Source organism: Leopardus geoffroyi, chromosome E2 (assembly GCF_018350155.1).
Source record: "Leopardus geoffroyi isolate Oge1 chromosome E2, O.geoffroyi_Oge1_pat1.0, whole genome shotgun sequence".
Classification (NCBI taxonomy): domain Eukaryota; kingdom Metazoa; phylum Chordata; class Mammalia; order Carnivora; family Felidae; genus Leopardus; species Leopardus geoffroyi.
The window spans coordinates 57,667,582-57,688,775 of NC_059335.1; the positions used below are offsets into that span (position 1 = coordinate 57,667,582).

Consider the following 21,194-nt stretch of genomic DNA (forward strand, 5'->3'; position numbering starts at 1 on the left):
GCCTTCGTACCCACTGTTTCCTCTGCCTTTCATGCCCTTTCCTCCTTCACCTGCCTACTGATCCCCCACGTACCCCTGTGAATAGCTCAGATGTCAGTCTCCGATCGCTCTATGTCAAAAGCGGGTAAGCTTTATCCCAGGGGTGCCAGAAAATTTCAGTATTTGAAAAAAAAAAAAAAAAAAGTAGTTCATGAAATTTACCACGCCAACAGAGTAAAAAAAGAAAACAGTGACCGCGGCAGTGAACCTGTGTTGTGGACTGAGTACAGCACCCCAGGCACCCTGCTAAGCCCTCTGCAATGGCTCACTAAATTCTCCCTGTGACCCAGACACTCCCTGTAGGCTCGGCTGTAAACCCCGTTTCACAGAGGAGAAAAGCAAGGCACAGAGAGTCTCGGTAACTTGCTCGAGGTCACACAGCTGGTAAATGGTAGACGGGAGAGCTGAACTCCCGACAACGACACCGGGTGTCGTTACTACCTGCCGTGCCGAAGGAATGATTGGAGGGACCAGCATACACGAAGTGACACGAGATCCGGAGAGAGGACAGCCCTCCGGGTGAGTCCCCGCAGTGGAGGACAGCGAGGCTCGGGCAGGCAGTGCGAGGGTTCTGGCTGGAGGCTGCAGTGCGGGACATGCATCTCGTCTGTGAAGCCGACTCCCAGGGACCCGGTGTCTCGGCCTCCCTTGGGTCCCCGGGGCACGGGGCCTCCTCCGCCCACCCCTTATCTTCTGCGTGTTGCAACTGTGTGTTCACGGGGACGCGCGATGGGTTTCACTCAGACCTTTTTGGCCAGGACTTATTTGCCCTGCCTAGAAACAATCCACTTTTCTGGAACAAAAAAGAGGGACAGGATTCGAGACCCCAGGAGCCCTGGTGGGAACAAAGCCAGAGCCCACTCCGGGAGGCAGTGACACAAGAAGCCAGTCCCTGGCAGGTCAGAGCAGACCAGCTGCTCAGCTGACCAGGTACTGACCAGACATTTGTTCTTTGTCCCAAGTGGGGGCAGGCCTGGGCCTGGAGTCTGAGCTTCCGGAGGACTACGGGGGTCCAGCATCCAGGATTGGGGGGTGGGGGGGTGGGGAGGGGACAGGCAGCTTATAGAGGAATGCAGAAGTGATGTCGAACAGGGTGATGGGGGTTCCGAGCGGATTTGTCTGAGAGTGCTGCCTGACGCTCTATTCCTAGAATCGTTCAGGCACCACTTCTGGGCTCAGTGGAGAGTGTGCTGTGATCGATTAGCAATGTCTGCCACGCGTATAGGATGAGAAGTATGGGCAGGACAGTTACGTGTTTACCATCCCAGTTAGCGGGGCGTGGGAGAAGGGAGCTGATAACTAGTAACACTAGCGGCTACCATCTACTGAGCTCTTGGAACATGCCAGAAACCACAAAAAGTGCTTTTCCTGCCCTATTTCATTTCATTCTCAAACCAGCTCCAGGAGATAAGGGCGGCCCCTCCTTTAGAAGGTCCGTTCCACGAGGGCCATGATTTTATCTCCCTGTGGTGCTTACTGCTGTATCCCCAGCCCCTCGAAAAGTACCTGGCAGGGCCTCCGCGAAGCATCTGCTGTTGACTAGATTAACTCTCATTTTGCAGATGACCACACTGAGGCCCAGAGGGGTAAGTGACTTGCTCCCAGGCCTGCAGCTAGCAGGAAGCACCGCTGTGGGACAGCGTCTCTTGTACGACTTTGTGATGATGGCATCGTCCTGTAACCTCTGCCGTCCAGGGCAACAGTCCCTAGTGCGTGTGGCTGTGAATGATCGACATGAGGCTCAAGCGACGAATTTTGAGTCTTAGGTGGTCTCAGCTAATTGACATTGAAATGGCCACCCGGGGCCGTTGGTGACCACTTTGCACAGCATCGCTCTAGAGCCTGGGGGGCTTGACTCCCCCCCCTAGACCGATACCAGACTCCAGATTCAGAATGTGGCTCTGGTGCGCACGGATACCCTGAGACGTTCCCGGTCTCCACCGATGCGCACGGATACCCTGAGACGTGCTCGGTTGCAGTTCCGTCGGGGAGGGCAGGGGTGTAACCAAGGAGTGGACTTACCACGAACAACTGGGTTTGTGTTCTGCCGGCTGCAACAGTTCTGGGAAGGCTTTCTTCCGCGTTGTCTAACTTTACACGAGACGTCGGAACACTCTAGAGGAGGATATGGCCCACTCGGGGTTACCTGCTGGCCTTGGACCCAGACCCTCAAGTCCCTCCCAAGTGTTTCATTTTAACAGTTGACGAAAAGAGCAACACGTGGTCCGCCTGGCGTGCCACGGGGGAGTCAGGCCGCGGGCGATGCGAGCTGAGCTAGGGGCCTCGGTGTAAGCGGCAGGACCCAAGACAGAGTCAGCGGCAGGTGAAACCGTGACGGGTGGGGAGCCTCTTGTACATCTTACACGTGGCACCTGCTTCCCCGGTCACCTTGTCCCTACCTCTGGCCGGGGGCAGCCGTCTTTCCTTCCTTCCTTCCAGTCACGGCATCCTCCTGAGAAAGTGCCAGAAGCTGATGGAAACGCTAAGGTATAAACGACCGGGAGGCAGCGCGTCCACTGCCGGACAATTTCTCTTTTGACAGGAAGAAGGGGCTTCAGCTGGGAACCGCTCCCCGGCTGGCGGAGCGTCAGGCATCATCAGCAAAAGCTCACACATATTCAGCTGTCCGTGGCAGGTGCCGCCGGGAGTGCTGGTCATAGGGTAAATCAGTGATTTCTTATTATTTTTTAAATGTCTGTTTTTGAGACAGAGACAGAACGTGAGCGGGGTAGGGGCGGAGAGAGAGGGAGACACAGATTTCGAAGCAGGCTCCAGGCTCCGAGCGGTCAGCACAGAGCCCGACGCGGGGCTGGAACCCACGAACCGCAAGATCGTGACTTGAGCGGAAGTCAGAGGCTCAACCGACTGAGCCGCCCAGACCCCCAGTGTGGCTCTGCCCATTGGCTGGCCTGATCCTCTAGAGGCATCTGGTGCTTCCCGTCCTCTGGTCTAAACAGTTACAAACTTACAAGAGTGAGCCTGCCAAGAACTGCGCTTGGGGCCGTGGTCCAGGTCCGCCCCTGGGCCTGCCCCTCGGTGCCCGGCTGCAATTTCTCTAGATTACTCAGCTTTTGGGAAGGAGGCTGGGCCAAGGACAAACACTTGGTGAGAACAGACTGTTTAGAGAACAGGCCCACCTCCTTCTCCCTCCCTCCCCCTCCAGGAGCCAGGGGAGCCTGCAAACTCCCCGCAGGGGGGGCGGGGCCAGCTCCCAGTGCAAGTTCTCAGGGCCCGCCCCTGCCAAGTCCAGCTGCTCTCTGGAAGTCTGGCTGGCCTTTCACGCTCACGCTCGCGGGGACACCTTTCTCTGCCTCCCCTTCCTACCGGCTGCAACCTCCTGGGCACAGGGAGGTCAGGGCCAACTCAGTAGCCTGGAAGAAAAGCAGCTTGCGGCCCTTTCAGAGAAGCTTCTAGTGCGCTGGTTAACTTTGGGCGCTGGCGCACGGTGGCGTGGGTTCCTCATCCTGGTTCCTGCGCTCACCCATCTGAGTGGTACGGGATGCGTCCTCCACTCCCGGAGCCTCTGTTTCCTCATCTGTAAAGTGGGGTGACGGTAGCATGGGCCCCGAAGGCTACCGTGAGGGCCTGTGTGTTACCTGCCATTAACTAGCCTCACTTGCCTACACCTTCCTCCTCCCTGCCCCGTGCCTTTTTCTTTTTCTTTTTTTTCCCCTGTTTTTATTTTTTGCCATTCTGTGTATCCAGATGACGTGTTCTTTACGAGGGAGAGTCAGCTGTGCGTGTTCCGGAAGTATCGAGCATAGAAATAACAGCCTCGCGTGTCCCTCTCTGGTGACGGTTCCACCTGCCCCATCAAGGGCCGGCAGCCTCACAGAGCTCGACACTCAGGCTTGGGATTTAACGCTCTGAGACTGTTGTCTTGGAATTCTTAATAATTCCATTTGTTGGATTTGTATGAGTGGGTTGGTGGGCGTGGCTCACAGGCTGACATCTCTGTCGCTCCGTGGGGGCTTGGGCACAGACAGGTGCAGGGAGGCTTAGGGCCAAGCCTCTGGGTGCTGCCCACCAAATTCCATGGCCTGGGGTGCCGTGAGGGTCTGCATGTGTCCCACAAGTATCTCCGTGCTCCAGGCACACGGCACAAGACGGCACCACGACAGATCAAGAGAGATTGCCAAAGAAAGGAAATCACGTTCTTCTTGCTTTGGGGGCCCCACATTTTCATTTTGCCCCGGACCCTGCAAGTTACGTAGCTGGCCGTGGTTCCGTCTGGTGCCCGAATCTCAGTAGTGTCAGGGCACTGAGCCACTGCCAGGGGTTCCCACCGGAACAGCCTTTGGGGGGTTATTTAGAGCCTCACAAATATGCACTCCTCTGGGCCAGCGTTATTTATAACAGGGAAAGCGGCCCAACAATGGGGGAGGGGGTCAAGCATACAATCAAGATGGGGGGGGAGAGGGATCAGATGCCCCTGGAGAAGCATGTCGTAGAGGAGAACTTAGGGCGTGAGAAACACTCATGATAGTTGCAAAAGAGGAAAAAAGGCAGTCAGCAGAGGGCCTGTACCACGTGACTTCATTTGCATAGATGTGTGGGCAACATATACTGGGCTGCCTTACACTTAAGTACTGACAGCTGCTCTCCTTAGGTGGGCGATTTTTTTTTCCCCTTTTGTGGGTGCGTGTTTTCAACTTCCACACACGGGGCGCACATCACTTTTGCCACTGCACAGAGGAGCGACAGTGCAGGGGGCAAGCTTAGTTCAGACCTGCAGACTGTTCAAAGCTCGGTTCTGCTCTGGCCAAGCTCTGTGACCTTGGGCAAGTGATTGAACTTCTCTGGGCCTCAGTCTCCCCGTCTGTGAGCCGGGCGAGTCATACCACCTCCCTCAAAGAGCCAGGGAGATGAAATGAGTTCAGAGGTGCAAGGGGCTTAGACCAATGGCTAGCTCATAGCAAGCTGCGTATAGCATTGATGTTATTCTTGTAAAGAAATTATATAAGAGAAAAACCCAAAGACGCAACAATATTAGCGATCGTTATTTCTGGATGGTGCAGAAGCGAGTGGTTTGCTTTTCCTTTTGGACTTCTCTGTATTTCCCTTGAAGCATGCACTCCTTTTAGAATTGGAAAGAAAATAGTAATTAAAGGGGAAATAAAAGTGAAAGTGTCGGGGAAAACAGGATGAAGTCTGCATGCTTTTCCGATCAAGGTCACCAGTGGATTCTTGAGCTTGTCCCAGGCCCTTATTCTAGGCCTCCTCATCCGGTTGTGGTCCGAGTTCTCCTTCATAAAGGATCCAACATCTGGTGGACAGATGCCAGTGCTGAATTAGAGGCTCTCGCGATCAAGTATCTATAGCTAAATCTTTCCAATAGATATATATCCTTATACACATAGATTCATACATATATCATTTACTATACTATATCCATCCATCTATCTACTATATATATCATATGTATATATACAGAGAAGGAATCGTTAACTACAACTATAAAAAAGAATACTCCTACCCACAGCGCCGAAAAAGAACCCTAACAGGAGACTGACCATGATATGGTAATTGCTCACTCACTTGCTTGCCTCCCTGCCTAAAATTCCTGAAAATGTCTTCTATCCCAGGCACGTACCACAGTGCCTGGAGCATTGTAGAAACTCCCGGGGCGCCTGGGTGGCTCCGTCGGTTAAGTGTCCGACTTCAGCTCAGGTCACGATCTCGCGGTCCGTGAGTTCAATCCCCGCATCAGGCTCTGGGCTGATGGCTCAGAGCCTGGAGCCTGCTTCCGATTCTGTGTCTCCCTCTCTCTCGGCCCCTCCCCCGTTCATGCTCTGTCTCTCTCTGTCTCGAAAATAAATAAACGTTTAAAAAAAAAAAGAAACTCCCTACAAGTCTGTTGAATGAACTAATGAATGAAGGCGGGCGTGAGTTCAAGGAATAGCAGACATTCACACGGCAAGATACAGACGTAGAACAAGATGTGGGATTAGCTTTTTTCAGGGGGGTAGAGATAGATCGAGGGAGGGTCAAAGATGAGCAAGGAAGGCTTCCGAGTAAAGATGATGCCTGACTGAAGGCCTGAAGGTGGTTCCAACGTTAGTTTTACCGTAAGTCCCTTTATTTTATTTTTTTAACGTTCATTTAGTTTTGAGAGAGAGAAAGAGAGTGCGAGAGCAGGGGAGGGGCAGAGAGAGAGAGGGAGACACAGAATCTAAAGCAGGCTCCAGGCTCCGAGCTGTCAGCGCAGAGCCCGACGCGGGGCTCGAACTCACAAACCCTCAGACCTGAGCCGAAGTCAGAGGCTCAACCGACTGAGCCACCCAAGCGCCCCCTACCCTAAGTCCCTTTAAATTAAAAAGATACTTTCTATACTTTTGTTTCTCCACCAATTAAAGATCTTTAATACAAATCCCAATCGTCCCAAGTCATCTTTGAAAAAGGCCCATGAGTGTTGTGTCTAGCACGGAAAGGACAAAGACCAGCCTCGAGGATTTCCCCGGCCATCCTGACTCCCCATCCCTATTTTCTATTCTTTTCTGGCCCATCTTCAGGGCTGCAACCAGCCCCTGCTTTACCGGGCTCTGAAAGACGCGCTGAATCCTTCCCAGAGAAGACAGGGAGTAGAAAAACAAGGAGAGAGAGCCTTTTGTTTGATTTTCTTTTTGTAACAGCTTTACTGAGAGGTAATTCGCATACCATAAATTTGCCTTTTTAAATGGTACAATTCAATGGCTTTTGGTATATTCGGAGTTGTGCAATCATCACCATTACCCAATTCCAGAACATTTTTATCACCCCCAAGGAGAAATCCCTTGTACGGCCGCCCCCGTTTCCTCCCAGCCCCCCCAGACCCAGGCAACCACCAACCTACTTCGTCTCCATGGGTTCCCCCGTTCGGGCCGCTTCATGTAACTAAAATCATACCCTATGTGTCCTTCTGGTGTCTGACTTCCTTCACTCAGCGTAATGGTGTCCAGGTTCAACCAAGCTGTAGCAGGAGGTAAGCTGGACAACTGATAGACGGGTGGGTGATAGTTAAATTCACTCATCCCACAGTGTTAACCAGATTACGGAGCGCCTACTGCGTGCCAGTCCTGAGGGCCCGGCCAGGAATAAAACCGACCGTAAACTCTGTCCCGGAGGGTTTCTAGTGGGGGAGAGAGACCCTAAACCCAATGAGTAAGAAAGGGATTTGGCACATTCAACGGCGCCAAGAGCCAGGTGAGGCGCAAAGCTGCAAGCGGCGACAGAGGGGGAAGGTGACCATACCTAGAGGGGCCAACGGACGCCTCACTTCAGGGTGAGCGCAGCGGGCTGAGGACCCCTTGCAGCGCTCAGGTCGGTCCCTAGGGGCCGCGCCAGGGACTCTGGCGGACCCTAGCGGGCTTTTCGCAGGGCCAACCTGGGGGCTGCGCGCGCGGGGGCGAGTCCGGTGGCGGGGGTGGGGCTGCGGCCGAGGGTGGGCGCTCCGGCCCCGCCCCCTCCCGCGGCCGCGCTCACCGCCCCCCCCTCCTCCGGCCGCGCGCACCGCCCCCAACTCCCCCGGCCGCGCGCACCACGGCCTCCCTCCCCCGGCCGCGCGCACCGCCCCCTCGTCCCCCGGCCGCGCGCACCACCGCCTCCCTCCCCGGCCGCGCGCGCCTCCCTTCACCGTCCCCCGCCTGCCGCGCGCGCCTCCCCCCGCCGCCCCCCCCCCCCCCCGCCTCGCGCGCCTCCCTCCCTCCCCCGGCCGCGCGCGCCCTCCTCCCTCCCCGGCGCAGGCCCCGCCTCGGCGCCGCCTGAGCCCACCTCCTCGTGGCCGCCGCCATTGGCCGCGCGCGCCGCCTCCGCCCTCGGCCTCGCACTTCCTGGCGGAGCCATGGCTGCGCAGCCGGCCGGTCCCGGGGCTCCGGCGACCCGGCCCCGCCGCCGCGCCCGTCCGGTCCCGCCGCCGCCGGGGGTCCCCGCGCCGCTCCCGTAGCGCGCCCTCCAGGTGGGCCTCCGCGCGCGCCGTCGGGGGGTCCGGGGAGTGGGGAGGGCCCCCGCCCCGCGAGCGGCGACCCCCGGCCGCGCCGCCCCCTCCCCCTCCCGGCGTCCCGCGGTGCTGTGGGGAGGGGGGGGCGCGGCGGGAAGGGGAACACGGAGGGGCAGCGGCCGCCGCCGCAGGTGAGACAGGTGCGGCCTGCGCGGCCCAGGTGAGTGTCCCCGCGTCCCGCCGCGGGCGCCGGCCCGGCCGCGTCCCGACTCCGCCTGCTCGCCGCCCGCTCGAGCTGGCCCGGCGGCCGTTGGGCCGCCAGTTCCGCCGGCGGGAGTGTGGGGGGGGGGGGGTGTGGGTGCGAGCCAGCGACCGCGGCGGCCCCGAGACCCTGCCCTCGAGACCCGGGGCTGGTGAGTAGCGGCGGGTGTCCGAGGCCATGTCCCGATCGCCGAGGTCCGGCAGGTTCAGGGTAGAAACCCGGAGGCAGCTCGGAGAGCAGGCTCCCTGGGGACCCTCCGTCCGGACGTGGCCTCTGGTCCCATGTTTACTAAGAGATCTTGTAACGCGGAACTGGGGATCGCCGCTGCCCGTGCGGATGGCCTTGACCCCTTAAAGCACGCGAGGCGGCTGACACCCAGCGCTCCTGTACACAGTGGCCCCAAACCGCTTGCCCCGAGACAAAAGGGAGCCTCCACCAAGGGGAACTCTCTTAAGAAATCTTGGCCTAGAAAAGAACGCTTTGAGCGCTGAGAGCAAACCTGAGCTCTGGCTGGTTGCGGGGGGGGGGGGGGGGGGGTGCGGGGGAGGGTTGTGGAGAGAGAGGGACCTGCTGCTTTCTGGGGTGTGACCTTGGACGGCCCCCTCCACCACCTGAGCGTCAGAGTCTCAGAGGGTGAAGGGAAAACATCCAGCAGGCCCGGCGGAATATCGATTTCCTTCCTTTCCCTCATGAACCGCCCCCAGCAGCCCAGGGGCAGTCAAAAGGGACAGGGCGGTGGGTACATATGGCCTTTGTCACAAAGTTGCTAGTTTGTCAGGGGAAATCTAGCTGTCCTTTCCTTCCCCAGGGAGCTGGACAGGATGGATTGTGCCCGAATGTATGTCCCCCATTATCTTGACACTGTGCTTACATTTTGTGACATTTTTCTTTATTAGCCTAGGCTATTGGTTCAGTAGGTAGCAACTTAGCAAGGGGAAGAAATTCCTCGTTAAGCCCAGGGTGTGACTTGCTTAAGTCCTTTCTCGGTGCCCCCATGCCCTCCAGATCCCCTAAAGCCTACCTCTGTGCTATTGTTAGTGAGTTACTTGGCTGGAAGAAACTTTAAGGTGTCTGATTCACCCGCCCATCCCGGAGACGTGATTACGACGTCTGGAGGTGAACGTGAGTGTTTGATTTTATACTGGGTGGTCCAGGCAGGGCCTAGGCCTCAGTAGAGGTTTCCTGCCTGTGGGCAATTTTTTTTTTTTTTTTTTTTTTTTTCTGTTTTGAATGGCCAGGCGGGGTAGCTTGGGGTTGAGAGCAAGGAGGCCTCCCTGGGTGGGAGGCCCAACTCCGCAGCTCCTTCCTGGCTGTGTGATGCTGGGCAGTAGCCTTGGACTCACGGGGTTTTTCTGGGGATTAAAACCGTGAAGACACAGGAAGGCACTTAAAGGAAAAGAACCTGTGTCGAGACCGTGAACGTGTTTTATATGTGGCAGTCATCACTGGGTCACAGCCCTGCCTTCGTCATGATGTTTCAGAAGTTAAGCTGTTCTCACAGACTGGGCCACGTTCAGCAGAGCTTCGCGGTGAAGGGCCCATGTCTGGCCACTTTTGGGGGCCGAACGGACCCGGGTTTGATTCCCAGCCGTTTACGAGCGTGGTGACTGGAGCTCAACGTCCTCATCTGTAAAATGGGATGTGACATTAGCCTGGCCGAGTAGTTGCGGGGCTTACACGAGACAGCACAGGTAAATCCCTTAGCCGGGGTCTGCCGTCATTATGTCTTGATCTAGCCGAAGGCCTAGTTGAGATCAAGCATCAGAAGGCAGGTATTTGTAGGAGGTGGGCTGTAAAAGACAGGATACTGTCAGATTTTAGTTAATAAAGGAACGTTAAGTGCACGGATTCTAATCACCTGAGTTTTTCAACTCAGCGTAAAAGAGTTCTCATTTCTGTACTGTCTTCTCTCCGTCTTTCCTCCGTGTGACTGGTTTCACCCTCGTCGTCCTCGATATCTGCCAGCAGCCTGCGATTACTGAGTGACCTGGGGTTTTTTTTACCGCACACTGAAAAATCCCTGTTCTTGTCCTAGGGCTGGGATCTCTTCTATGATGGAGGGAAGCCGGCAGACGCGAGTGTCACGGCCGTACAAGATCAGCGAATCTTCAAAGGTCTGTGAATGGCCGCTCGCCACCCTGTGCAAGTTGCCTACGAAGTGTGGTATTTTTCTGATGAGATCAGTCCTAAAGGCCAGACGGATTTTCTGTTCCTGGTGGTGGTGGTAGCCTCCTTAACAATGAGTAGACAGGTAGCTGGGGCACGGGGTAGAAAACATCCGAAACTCAGAGCAGGAGCATGGGGGTCGTTAGAGATACACCTTGACTCGCTTGTTCTTTGCCGCAACTCAAAGACGTGGATGGGACAGAAGGAAAAAGCCATGGGATGTGTGTCCCCACTTGGGGGCCCCAAAACTCCAAGGACACGTCCATTGACAAGCCAGCACCTGACCTAGCAGTCGGGGTCCCGTGTTGCGTATCTGGATATTAAGGGCCCGGAGTCTTTCCCCCAGTCTGCCTTTCTGGGACCCTAGGAGCGAGTGAGGGTGGGTTCCCTATGGCCAGCCTACCAACCTGTGTCATGCTGGCCACATCAGGATCACCCTGGCAGGGGGGAACGTTTCCAATTCGGAATGCATATGCCGGGCCCCACCCCAGACCTACTAAATTACAATCTGAGAGCAGGACCTGGGAATCTATACCTTCAGCAGACTCGAGGCTACTATAAATAAGGATTGGGGGACGAATTTTCAGGCCAGTCTCCATTCACACCTGTTCCTCTATAAATATCAGTAACACCTCTTTCTTTAAAAAAATATATATATTTTTTTTTAATTTTTTTATCACCACTTTTCTTTAAAAGTGGCCCTTTTGGAGATTTACATGTTCTGGTTACCTCAGATCGTGCATTTTCACTGGGGCCAATATTGCCCCCAAAATTGGTTATTGGGAGAGGGGAGGGTATAAAAAGAATTCTCTTTTTTGCGATCAGAGAGCACAGCTATACGCACAGTTCACGTACAAATACACAGGATATGTGTGGCGTTAGAATCTCACGGGCGCCGTTAGGAAAAAATATGTCAAAAGAAGACTGAAAAAAGACGGAGGTAACCACTTTAGATAAAGGGACCTGTGAACAGCGTGTCGATTTGAGGGCAAAACAGAGGTTCTGCAGATGTGCATAGAAGGAAAACGGGGTAGAATTTTCAGGAGAGGTGGGTTCTCCGGAGAAACGGGCTCTTATTTCCATCTGAGTTACCGAGAAGGCTCTTGCCAAGCCCGGCTTTATCTGCCGCGAAAACCCAGAAAGGTCTCGCGGCTGTCTCAAAGAGGCTTTGTTTCAGAGCCTGGCTGCAGAGACAGTACGGCTTTCTGAGCGTGGTGATAGTGCTGGAAATCTTTGTCCCCGAAAGGCGCGTTCCGGGTTCGTTTCTGTCTGAATCTATCCCGTGGTTACATGGTATCTGTATTTCTGACTTACTGTACTTAAAGAGGGCCCGGAGGGTAAGTGTAGCCTGGATTTTCTAGACGTCAAACACACCCAGGTAGCCAGCCCCCAGATGACAGCAGAGATTACCGGACCCTCCAGTCCCAGTCGCCAGCTTCCGCGACTAGAGTGTTGTCTGCCCTTGAACTCAATGCGAGTCAGGCTCCTTTTCGCCGGTTACTACGCCTCTGAGGTCTGGCCCTGTTGCTGCCTGTAAGCGGTAGGCTGTTCGCCTTCCGGGCGCGATGGAGTCTTCCATTGTGTGACGGCCGCTGCTGGTTCATCTGCTCTGAAATGTGTTGATCCGTTCTGATGATGAATCGCGTTTGCATGTAAAACACTCCGTACGTGCTGCATTCTGGCCAGGGTTGGCTGCTGAGGGCCTGTGTTTCTTCTCTCACGTTGCCTTGCCGCTGGTGGAGGCACTAAAATAGGGAATAAATGAACGAGTAAGAGTTAGCACCATCGAAGAGTGTGGGGGTCGAAGCTTCTAGGTTTTAGGAAACGCTGCGACTCTGTTGCTGAGGTCCCTTTGAAACCGGGAGGTCGTGTTTGGTGTTTTTTGGGTTTTGGGGTTTTTTTTCTTTTGAGAGTCTTCATCTCTGCCGCTATACTGAAATATCCAGAAACGGGTTGTCACTGAGACCCAGGTGAAGAATGAGCGTGCCTACTTAGCATGGAGACCCAGTTTTAGAAACAGTGGCTGCCCTTTTCCCTGCCCTGGCTCACTGGAGCAGATGGTCCTCTCCGCAGCTGTCATCTGGGGCTGTCCCCATCCCCCACCCCCTCCAGGGGGCTGGTTTTTCTTTTCACGCCGCAGCTGGGGGTCCTGTGCGCACCCATTGAAGTGTGCTGGCCCCACATCCCCACCAGCTTACAGACAACCGGGGGCCTGGGGCGGGGGCTCACAGCCCACCTGACGCCCCTTGCTTCCGGGGGCTTTGAGCCCTCGCGGTCACGAGAGGGCCTGCCGGTGTGGTGCTTTGACGCTTCTTTCCTCGAGTCCGCGCCCGAGAGGGGCCCCGAGCCGGGGTGTGTTGCAGCCCAGACCAGGCCAGCCGGGCTCTCTCTGCCCGGTAACCGGAATAGGCGGAGAGATCCACGTATGGAACCTCCGAGAAACCGTCCTGTGATGTGAGAACAACACAGCCTGGCTCTTCACACTTGGAAGGGAAGGCAGCTTCGGGCAGTACCTGTTAGGCGTCCACGTCACAAGTCCGAGAACGTTGCCCGCACCTGTAACCTAGAGGGAGCGGTGGGTGTTGGGAGTGGCCGGATGAGGAGGGACCGCGGGGAAACAGTTATTACCCCCGTCACGGGTGTGTTGGGAGGAAGGGAAGAAGGCGATGACACACGGCAGGACACAGGCTGCAAAGTGGCCTGCGGGGACCTGGCGGTCCCCCCCACAGCTGCTCACACCTGCTGAGCCCTCAGCCCACCTCCCCTCACCCGCACCACTTCCCCTTTGAGGCTCGGTGCCCGGCCAGCCCTGTCTGCCGACACCCTCAAATAGACCAGCTACGTCACCGATGTGCCTGGACGGCCTGTGCCTCCCTGTACTGAATTTCGTGGTGTTTCTGACGTAAACAAACCGGGCGGTGTGTGAGTTCCGAGCCCCCGGAGCCTGATCGGTCTCCCAAGGATGGAGACGCTGCTGCCTGGGTGTGACGTGGCCTCGTGCCCTCCAAAGCACGTGGCAGGCAGACAGCACTCCGCAAACGTCTCCCGACCTGGGTTGCTTGAATTGACCCATTTTCGTTGTTCACGTGAACTGATTTGTTGATTCCGGTGCCGTGTGGTGATTAAAAGCTCGGGCTCCGGAATCAGACCTAGCCGCAAATCCCAGCCCTGCCTCTCAGCCACTGTGGGACTTTGGGCAAGTTTCCTAGTCTCTGAACCTCAGTTTCTCGTCATCTGGGAAATGGGCATGATTACAGACCTTCCCTTGGAGGAGGGTCATTGTGACCCGCGAATGAGAGAGCACATACCCAGCGCACAGTGCGAGATGCGTATAAGCCCTGCCCTGGGGAAGAGGCCACGCTCCTGCGCTTTTCCTGATTTCTCGCTTTTCTGAAAGTAGGACCCCCAGAGCACTTTAGTCAGGATGCATCGCGGAGTCTCTGGGACCCGCCCCATCCCTGGACCCATCAGTAGAAGTGGGAACCCCTCGCATGGCTGGGCGCGAAGCATTTTCTAAAACACGGAGCGAGCAGTCTTCCTTGGTGGGAGGCCTCGGTGGGAACTCTGGGTCTCCTGGAACGGCGCCCCGTCCTCTTAACGTCCCATCCCGAGTGGTAAACGCCCTCGTCCGCACTTGTGAGACCAGGAAAAGGGGGCTCAGAGGCTTCTCAGGGCTTTCTCAAGATCACTCAGCTAGTAAGTAGCAGACCTGGGATTCCAACCCAGCTTCTGTCCGCGTTTACAGGCTATACCTGAGCAACTGGGCTGCCCCTAAGGGAAGGCCATTTTTAAACCTATCTGCTCCGGACCCACAGTAAGAAAGAAAGGGGGCAGGGAGAGAAAAAGTAAAACTTTGAGGAACTGTATTTAGAAAGAAAAAAAGCAGGAAAGACGAACGAGGAAGAGAGATTACGTTTTTAGGGATTGTATTTATAAAGAAAGACGGTAGGTAGGAAGGAAAGGAGAACGGTAAGTTTTTAGAAATTGCCTTTGCTAGGCCACATTGTTTGGTAAGTGATCTCTGCCCCCACTGTAGGGCTCAAAGCCACACCCCGAGGTCAAGAGTGTCCTGCTCCAGCGACTGAGCCAGCCGGGCGCCCCTTTAGGCGCTGGCATTTGAAAAGAAAGAAGGAACGCTACAGGGTGTGCACCGAATCGCCCTCGTTTCCCGCGGGCTCTGCCCGCTCTCGTTTCGTTCCGTTTCGTTAAGTGCCGGTAGTGAGGCCCGGGGTTGACCCCGGGACCCTGCAGGGGGGGGGCGGGGCTGCCGGCCGAGCCCTGACGCGCGCGATCTCTCGGCCGCAGGTGTACCACTGGGCCGACCACTCGACCACGGTGCTGCAGCGGCTGAACGAGCAGCGGCTCCGCGGCCTCTTCTGCGACATCGTCCTGGTGGCGGACGAGCAGCGCGTGCCGGCCCACCGCAACCTGCTGGCCGTGTGCAGCGACTACTTCAACTCCATGTTCACCATCGGCATGCGCGAGGCCTTCCAGAAGGAGGTGGAGCTCGTGGGCGCCTCCTACATCGGGCTCAAGGCCGTGGTGGACTTCCTGTACGGCGGGGAGCTGGCGCTGGACGGCGGCAACATCGACTACATCCTGGAGACGGCGCACCTGCTGCAGATCTGGACGGCGGTGGACTTCTGCTGCGAGTACCTGGAGCAGGAGGTGAGCGAGGACAACTACCTGTACCTGCAGGAGCTGGCCTCCATCTACAGCCTCAAGCGGCTCGACGCCTTCATCGACGGCTTCATCCTGAGCCACTTCGGCACGCTGTCCTTCACGCCCGACTTCCTGCAGAACGTCTCCATGCAGAAGCTGTGCGTCTACCTGAGCAGCAGCCAGGTGCAGCGGGAGTGCGAGCACGACCTGCTGCAGGCCGCCCTGCAGTGGCTGACGCAGCAGCCGGAGCGCGAGGCCCACGCCTACCAGGTGCTGGAGAACATCCACTTCCCGCTCATCCCCAAGAACGACCTGCTGCACCGCGTCAAGCCGGCCGTGTGCTCGCTGCTGCCCCGCGAGGCCAACTGCGAGGGCTTCATCGAGGAGGCGGTGCGCTACCACAACAGCCTGGCGGCCCAGCCGGTCATGCAGACCAAGCGCACGGCGCTCCGCACCAACGAGGAGCGCCTCCTGTTCGTGGGCGGCGAGGTCTCCGAGCGGTGTCTGGAGCTCAGCGATGACACCTGCTACCTGGACGCCAAGAGCGAGCAGTGGGTCAAGGAGACGCCCCTGCCGGCCCGGCGGAGCCACCACTGCGTCGCCGTGCTGGGGGGGTTCATCTTCATTGCCGGCGGCAGCTTCTCCCGGGACAACGGAGGGGATGCGGCGTCCAATCTTCTTTATAGGTATGACCCCCGCTGTAAACAGTGGATCAAGGTGAGATTAAAGCCAGATTATTTCTTTACTCTTGAGGACTTTTGCTCTCTTAACCTAGCCTTGGCTGCCCCCTTGCTCTCGGGCCTCGGCCCCCGTCCCGCCTCTGTTCTGACCGAGGCGGCGTGAGGACGCAGGGGCGCGCCCGGCCGGGGCGGGGGAGGGGCGGGGGAGGGCCGAGCGAGGGCCCAGCGGCCGCCACGCAGGCGCAGGCGCAGTCGTCATCCCGCGCGGGGCCCGCCAATAAAACTTTCTGCGGGCGACACAGACGTTCTACGCCTGTGCTGTCCGATACCCCGGCCACCAGCCACGTGTGGGGACTGAGCGCTCAGAATGCGGCCAGTGGGACCCAAGGACTGAATTGGGGGTGTATTTCACCTGAACTAACTGACGTCTGTCCGAGTGTAAATGGCCGCACGAGGCTGGTGGCTGCCATGCTGGATGGTGCCGGCCTAGAGGTTGGACCCAGGGTTCGGACGGTGTTCCCCCACAGTCGCCCCAGAGCCTCCCCCTTCGGGAAGGGTTTGGAGCTCGCCTAAGGAGGCCACGGAGGCTCCCACCTGGTGGCAGCCATGGCCCAGCAGGTGTGGCGAAGGTGGCGAGACCCAAGGCTGGGTCTCGGTGTCAGGCCCGAGTTCACACCCCAGCTGCGCTGAGTCGCTGCTGGGGATTTCAGACTGCTTCCTCGCCCTCCAGATTTCCAACTTCCGCCTCCGGAAACGGGGTCGGTAGGGGGGCGCGGACATCCCGAGGTCAGGGGCTGGGGCCGGTGGGGGTTGGCAAGCCCCCGGCACAGAGAAGGCAGTCCTCTCCTCCCATAAACACCTCCCCAGACCACGACCCTCAGAAACCGGTCTGCCTTTCTGCCCGTGCCTCTGCGCTTTTCCTTGGTGATTTTATCGGAGCGCGAAACTCGGAATGGGGCTCCGGTGACCTTTCTGTTTTATTCTCGAAAGTCTGCAAACCACCCTCCAGCGTGTAGGTCCTGCCTCTCGAAAGAGGCCCCCTGTTTGGAGCCCGTCCATGAGAGCTCCGTAGCAGGGGCGGCCTGCAGGCGCGGTCTCCTTTGGGACTGTGTTCGTTTCTGCGTTCTGCTTGGATTATTTAAAAAAAAAAAAAAAAAATTGAGTCTTCTGCTTTTTAATTTCCCACTGATTGCCCCTTTCTGTCTGTCAACACGATAGCAATCAGCATTAGTTCTAAAAGTGTCTGGTGTGGGAGAAGCAAGAGGAGAGATGAGTTTTTGTTCCAGGAAACCACTCAACCGGTCATTCTGAACCGTATGCTCTGCGGAACCCGAGTCCATAAGGTCAGCCACTGCCCGGGCCGGTTGGGGGACTGTGTTCTCCGTCCCCTTCCCGGGGGACAAGGTCTCAAGGGTTCCGGGAGCTCTTGAGAAGTCCTGTCCGAAGAGCCCCTCTTTGGTCAAGGGTGACTCCCTTGCCCCAGACGCGCTTGGCCGCCGCCTGACCTTCCTGGGCTGTGCGTTCCACAGCACGCATTCGGGAGCCGAGTGCTCGATGCTGACGTTGTCCCGAGCGCGGGGAAGGGAAGGTACAGGTGTCCCGCCTCCGCAGGTGGCCTCCATGAACCAGCGTCGTGTGGACTTCTACCTGGCCTCCATCGAAGACATGCTGGTGGCCGTCGGTGGCCGGAACGAGAACGGAGCTCTTTCTTCAGTGGAGACTTACAGCCCCAAGACCGACTCCTGGTCCTACGTGGCCGGCTTGCCGAGGTGACTGGAGGCCTGGGGCGGGGGGGGGGGGGGGGGGGGAGGGGGGAGGGGAGTCCTCAGGCGGGCTCTACTCTGGGGCTCCGGTTGTCCACCTCATCTTCTAGATGTCTTGGCCTCTAATTTCAGGAAAAATCTCCTGGCTTGTAGATAACTCTGGGTAGACTGTGGGGGCAGAGGGCGTGGTGGTAACAAGTCAGGGGACAGACCATCCAAGTGCAATGTCACCTCTGCCGCCAAGACAGACGTCCCTCAGTTTCCAAGTCTGTTCACTCCTGGAGCTTCAGGGAGAGAGTGTTAGGTTCAGATAGCGAGGGATTTCCCGAGAAACGTCCCTGAGTGTGGACCTGAGTTGGTCCTCGAGGTGACAGAATAGGGCTGTTGGGAGCGAGATGTTCCCGAGGAGCCTCCCCCACCCCTCCCCCGCTCCACGGCATCCGGCGCCTGGGGGCTCCCCGGGGTGTCCCAGGGCTCGGAGCTCCTCCTCCTCGGTTGCCCTGCGTGCCGGTGTGCACTCAGGGAGCCCCTGTCACCCTGACGGGTTTAGCAGAAGGTGCCTGCCGCTTAACGTTAGCAGTTCCCCGTGGCTGAGCGTGCAGGCAAGCGTTCCGAACCAGTCTTGCTGTGGAACGCGTCCGGCGGTCTTGGGTGCGTCCCCAGGAGCTAGACGGGTGAGCGGTGTGCGCATCTGGTGGTGAATCCCACCGTCCTCCAATCCCCAGTTACTACCACCTTCGTGTGGAGGTTGTAAGAAGCCGGTGGAGCAGTGCCTTTGGCAATTGGGATGACTGTGTGTCACCTCTGGGCCAAGTGCTTGATACGACGAGTCCCTTGACGCCCAGGGACCTGGTGGGGTGGCGGTAAGCGCCCATATAATCTGTCATCCAAACCAGGATGACAGTGAACGTTAACTGTAAATACCGACCCCCTCACAGGCAGACCAAGACCTGTGATCTCTTTTTTTTTTTTTTAATCATTCCATTTTACAGATGGAGGAGTGAGGCTCAACGATAGTCATAAGAGCCTCTGCGGCCATCGCTGTGGGCCAGCTGGAGTGATTCACGTACCTAAACGCTAAAACAAACCTGATTTTTTTCTTTCTAAATGGGCCTTAGGGGTCCGGGGTTGGAGTAAACACAGTCCATCATGCTGTAATCGTTAGTGCGTGTGCTGAGCTGTCAGCACAGAGCCCGACGCGGGGCTCGAACCCACCAACTGAGATCACATTCCGAGCCGAGGTCGGACGCTTAACCGACGGGTCCACCAAGGTGCGCCCACACGGCACTTTTTAGAGCGGTTTTAGGTGTACGGAAAATCGAGCAGAAGGTCCAGATCGTTCCCATAGACTCTCTCCGCCGAGCTCATTCCCTCTGCGCTACATTTGTTACAACTGACACACCCAAGTGGCTACAAGACGCTCACCGAGGTCCGCGCTAAGCGAAGGCTCGCTGTGTCGCCTGTGCTGTAGGTTTGGACAAATGTCAGGGGCGCGCCTCCAGCCACGCGTGTCACACAGAGTGTTTTCACTGTCCTGTGAGCCTCCTGTGCTCCACACATTCATCCCACCCGAGCTCCGGGCCCCGACGGCGCAAGGGTTTTTTTCACTGCCCCTGTAGTCTTTTCTGGAATGTCGCAGAGTTGAGGCTGTGCTTTGTTTCGTTCCCGTTTGCTGTATAATTTGAAGGGAACCTACGAGTGCCTCAGTCACACGGTCCCATTGTTTTTAGCTCTTACGCGAGGGATCTGCCGTGTCGTTATTCCCGTCCTGACACGGGGAAATGGGCTGCGGGCACAGGCCGGGCGGTCCGGCTGCCCAGCCACGTGCGCACTTGCCCGCCCGGCTCCGCCGCTTTCTGTCCGGTGACAGCTGCCATCTGCAAAGCGTGCGGGGGCCGCCCGCTCCCTCCGTAGTCCCCTCGGGGCCCCGCGGCCCCCTCCCTCCCCCCCGGCGAAGGGGGAAAGCGCGGGGCCCCGGCGCGGCACTGAGCCCCCTCTGTGTCTCCGTCCGTCCGTCCGTCTCCGCAGGTTCACCTACGGCCACGCGGGCGCCATCTACAAGGACTTCGTGTACATCTCGGGGGGGCACGACTACCAGATCGGCCCCTACCGCAAGAACCTGCTGTGCTACGACCACCGGACGGACGTGTGGGAGGAGCGGCGGCCCATGACCACGGCGCGCGGCTGGCACAGCATGTGCAGCCTGGGCGACAGCATCTACTCCATCGGCGGCAGCGACGACAGCATCGAGTCCATGGAGCGCTTCGACGTGCTGGGCGTGGAGGCCTACAGCCCGCAGTGCAACCAGTGGACCCGCGTGGCGCCCCTGCTGCACGCCAACAGCGAGTCGGGCGTGGCCGTGTGGCAGGGCCGCATCTACGTCCTGGGCGGCTACAGCTGGGAGAGCACGGCCTTCTCCAAGACCGTGCAGGTGTACGACCGCGACAAGGACGCGTGGAGCAGGGGCACCGACCTGCCCAAGGCCATCGCCGGCGTGTCCGCCTGCGTGTGCGCCCTGAAGCCGCGGCTGGAGGACAAGAAGAAGAAAGGCAAGAGGCACCAGGACCGGGGCCAGCGACCCCGCCCCCCGCCTCCCCCGCTGGGCCTCGAGGGGCCCCGGGCCCCGCCGCCCCCCGCCGGAGGGCGTAGACCAGCCACCACCCCGTAGCGTCCGGACCCATCGTGTACCTCCTAGCAGCCTTTTTTACTTTGATGATGCTTGCTGTTTCTATGATATCACAGTAACCGATTAAATATTCTCTATCATTTTACGTATCCTCTGGCTCGAGTCGTTGAACCTGGGCCCAGGCAGGAGACACAACCCTGCTCTCTGTGCAGGGCCCCTTCCTCCCTCACGACGAATCCCCGAGGGTGCCCCCCCCCCCCCCCCCAGTCCGCACCTCCCTCCGCTTGGCTGAGCTTGTGCAAAATTCAGGTTCCGGGGCCCCACTTGAGAAGTATCCATTGTAAACGTACCAGGAGTGAGGGCGGAGGGGGTGCCTGGAAACTGTATTTCAACCAGTTCCCAGAATGACTGAGCACTGGCCACGTCTGGCAAATCGCGGGCAAGGCCAAGTGCACTCGTGTCGTGAGTGGGGACGCAGAGACCCCAACAGGGTGAGTGGGCGACTGAGTGACGCTCACTAGACAGGCAGGACCTGGGGCTTCTCACCAGGGAGGTGTTCCCACCGGGATTTCCTGATCAGGTGACTCTTGTTTCTGAGTAATCCCATTTTCCTGATGGGTAGCTCTTCCCGAATTCTGAAAGGGTCTAGGTAATCCAAAAACTAAAAAAAAAAAAAAAAGGCATGAAGCTCTTTTATAAACATTTTTCTGTAATTTGTGCTTTTTGCTTTGTTTTTCCTGAACCCACTGTTAACTTACATTACTGATGTGCTGAGCCCCCCAAATCTATGTTCCTTTCTCAGGAAAGAAAGAGTGGGCATCCTAGAACTTGCCATTGTTTTCTGTGGCTCGGCACCAAGAAGCCCTCGGGAGCCCCTCCGGGAGCCGGCCGAGTACACGTTGCTCCCAAAGGAGGCTGTCAGGTACCCCCCTCTGCCCCCCACCCCCACCCCCCCAGCTCAGCAGTCCGCTGCTCAGCCGTTTTGTGCTGCTGGGCAAGTTTTAACAGGCCCTGGCTGATCCCTCATGCAAGCGGCAGGTCAGAATCCCAGGGCCCGGCTGCTTCGGTCTGTGTAAGCTAG

The 21,194-nt window shown here is 57.6% G+C and overlaps 1 protein-coding gene across 3 annotated transcripts; it reads left to right on the forward strand.

Moving 5' to 3' along the window:
- Window positions 1-7,737: 7,737 nt before the first annotated feature.
- On the forward strand, window positions 7,738-20,262 carry KLHL36 (kelch like family member 36). 3 transcript variants are annotated; one of them, XM_045439871.1, is made up of 5 exons: window positions 7,738-7,972; window positions 10,252-10,330; window positions 14,688-15,761; window positions 17,336-17,493; window positions 19,516-20,262. In XM_045439871.1, exons 2-5 carry the CDS (start codon window positions 10,268-10,270, stop codon window positions 20,153-20,155), a joined length of 1,935 nt encoding a protein of 644 aa, XP_045295827.1. In that variant the 5' UTR covers window positions 7,738-7,972; window positions 10,252-10,267; the 3' UTR covers window positions 20,156-20,262. The 3 variants fall into 3 exon arrangements, with proteins under 3 accessions (XP_045295827.1, XP_045295828.1, XP_045295829.1); XM_045439872.1 differs by lacking the exon at window positions 7,738-7,972 and adding an exon at window positions 8,053-8,174; XM_045439873.1 differs by lacking the exon at window positions 7,738-7,972 and adding an exon at window positions 9,033-9,338.
- Window positions 20,263-21,194: the final 932 nt, after the last annotated feature.